At 44.8% G+C, this 1,412-nt stretch overlaps 1 protein-coding gene across 1 annotated transcript; it reads right to left on the bottom strand.

Annotated features, from left to right (window-relative positions):
• Window positions 1-902: 902 nt before the first annotated feature.
• On the bottom strand, window positions 903-1,112 carry N7496_010976 (uncharacterized protein; the record flags this gene model as incomplete). The annotated part of the gene is made up of 1 exon (XM_056703889.1): window positions 903-1,112. The coding sequence occupies one exon, from the start codon at window positions 1,110-1,112 to the stop codon at window positions 903-905; it is 210 nt and encodes a 69-aa protein (XP_056549849.1).
• Window positions 1,113-1,412: the final 300 nt, after the last annotated feature.

Raw genomic sequence — 1,412 nt, 5'->3', positions numbered from 1 at the left:
TTTCTAAGAAGTGCGCACGACCGATAGACTCATAACCGTGTATTCAGACACCACATTGAGTATTTAGCTACCTTTGTACACACTATCTTCTTGTGTGTATAACCACGACTTTATGGTCACCGCCTAAAGTCCGAGACGTATCTACAAGGCTTTATAAGCCCTGGATCCGGAGATATCGCAAGAAATCGATTTCGCCAAGAGATAGTTGTTTTTCCCCCCTTTTATTAGGTACTGAACCGGCCTATGCCTAGATATCTATAGTCGTACCTATCTTATGACTAGGCTAGGACTAGGATAACCGTTATATAATAGATATAATTTAAAGAGGATTTTCATGCCTATCTATCACTACCTTTCGCTAGTAGCTTAGTTATACTACTGGAAAAGCTAGATGCTAAATCCCCGTATAGTACCTATATATAAAGGAAGCTAAATCAGGCTCCTGAATATTGATTGATTGGTTGATTGATTAGTCATTAGACAATTTGAGACATCGTATCCATCGCTTGCAAAGTCACCCCTTGAATATCGGTCTTCCGGATCCTCATTGATCCTCCCAAAAAATATAATCTTTCCATCCTGCCCTCACTCAGGGCCTCGTCTTGCTCATCGGGATAGGACAATATAACAACTCCCTTCTGTCCTATTTCCTCGTATACCTTCTTCATAAGCTCGTAGTTAGACTCCGAACAAAGAATTGCACTTTCAACTACCATGCCCATATAATTACATCGTTCTAAAGGATAAGGATTCGACAGCAGATCAGCCGAAACAGGAAGCTTCTGCAACTCTGACAGCAAGAAGGATGCCAACTAGCCATTTATGCAGGCCTGATGAAGTTCCATCTCGTCTGCACCCCGTGTGAAGAATTCCACGTACACTTGTCGAAGAGCCATTCGCTCCTACGGTGTCTGACAATTGTAGAACCCGTAATCCAAAGCGACAGCTTGCATCGATTCTGCAGTCGGCAGTCGAGTAAAGCGCTTTGATTCCCAAACACTCTGGTGCCAGGTTCCCACGGCGTTCACGAGGGTTCCGAAATTACGCAGTTCCTCGATGGCGTGCCCAAGGCCGTACTTGTTGAACAGACCGACCATATTAGACTGTTCCATGGCCTCCCAAAACTCTCGAAATTTGCACCTGCCGATAAGTATACCCTATAGAGTTTTGCTAGCATTGCAACACCATCGTGATCTCGAGCTGTGCAGAAGCCAAGGAAAATCCAGTTGTCTTCGCCTGTGTCTGGAACGAATCCATTCAGAATTTGATAGAAGAACGCGTATGCCTCCAGTTTCTCTCGCGGCTTCCACTGAGCGAATGGAATTTTGCGATCTCTTGGCTCGACTAAATGCAGTCGCGATTTAAAATCCTCGCATAAACTATGTACTGCGCCGGTGCCGAAGCCATCATGC

The sequence above is a fragment of the Penicillium cataractarum genome, assembly GCF_028827025.1.
Source record: "Penicillium cataractarum strain IBT 29864 chromosome Unknown utg000009l, whole genome shotgun sequence".
NCBI lineage: Eukaryota > Fungi > Ascomycota > Eurotiomycetes > Eurotiales > Aspergillaceae > Penicillium > Penicillium cataractarum.
Note: the sequence above shows the minus strand (reverse complement) of the source record. Positions and strands in the feature narration are given on the sequence as shown.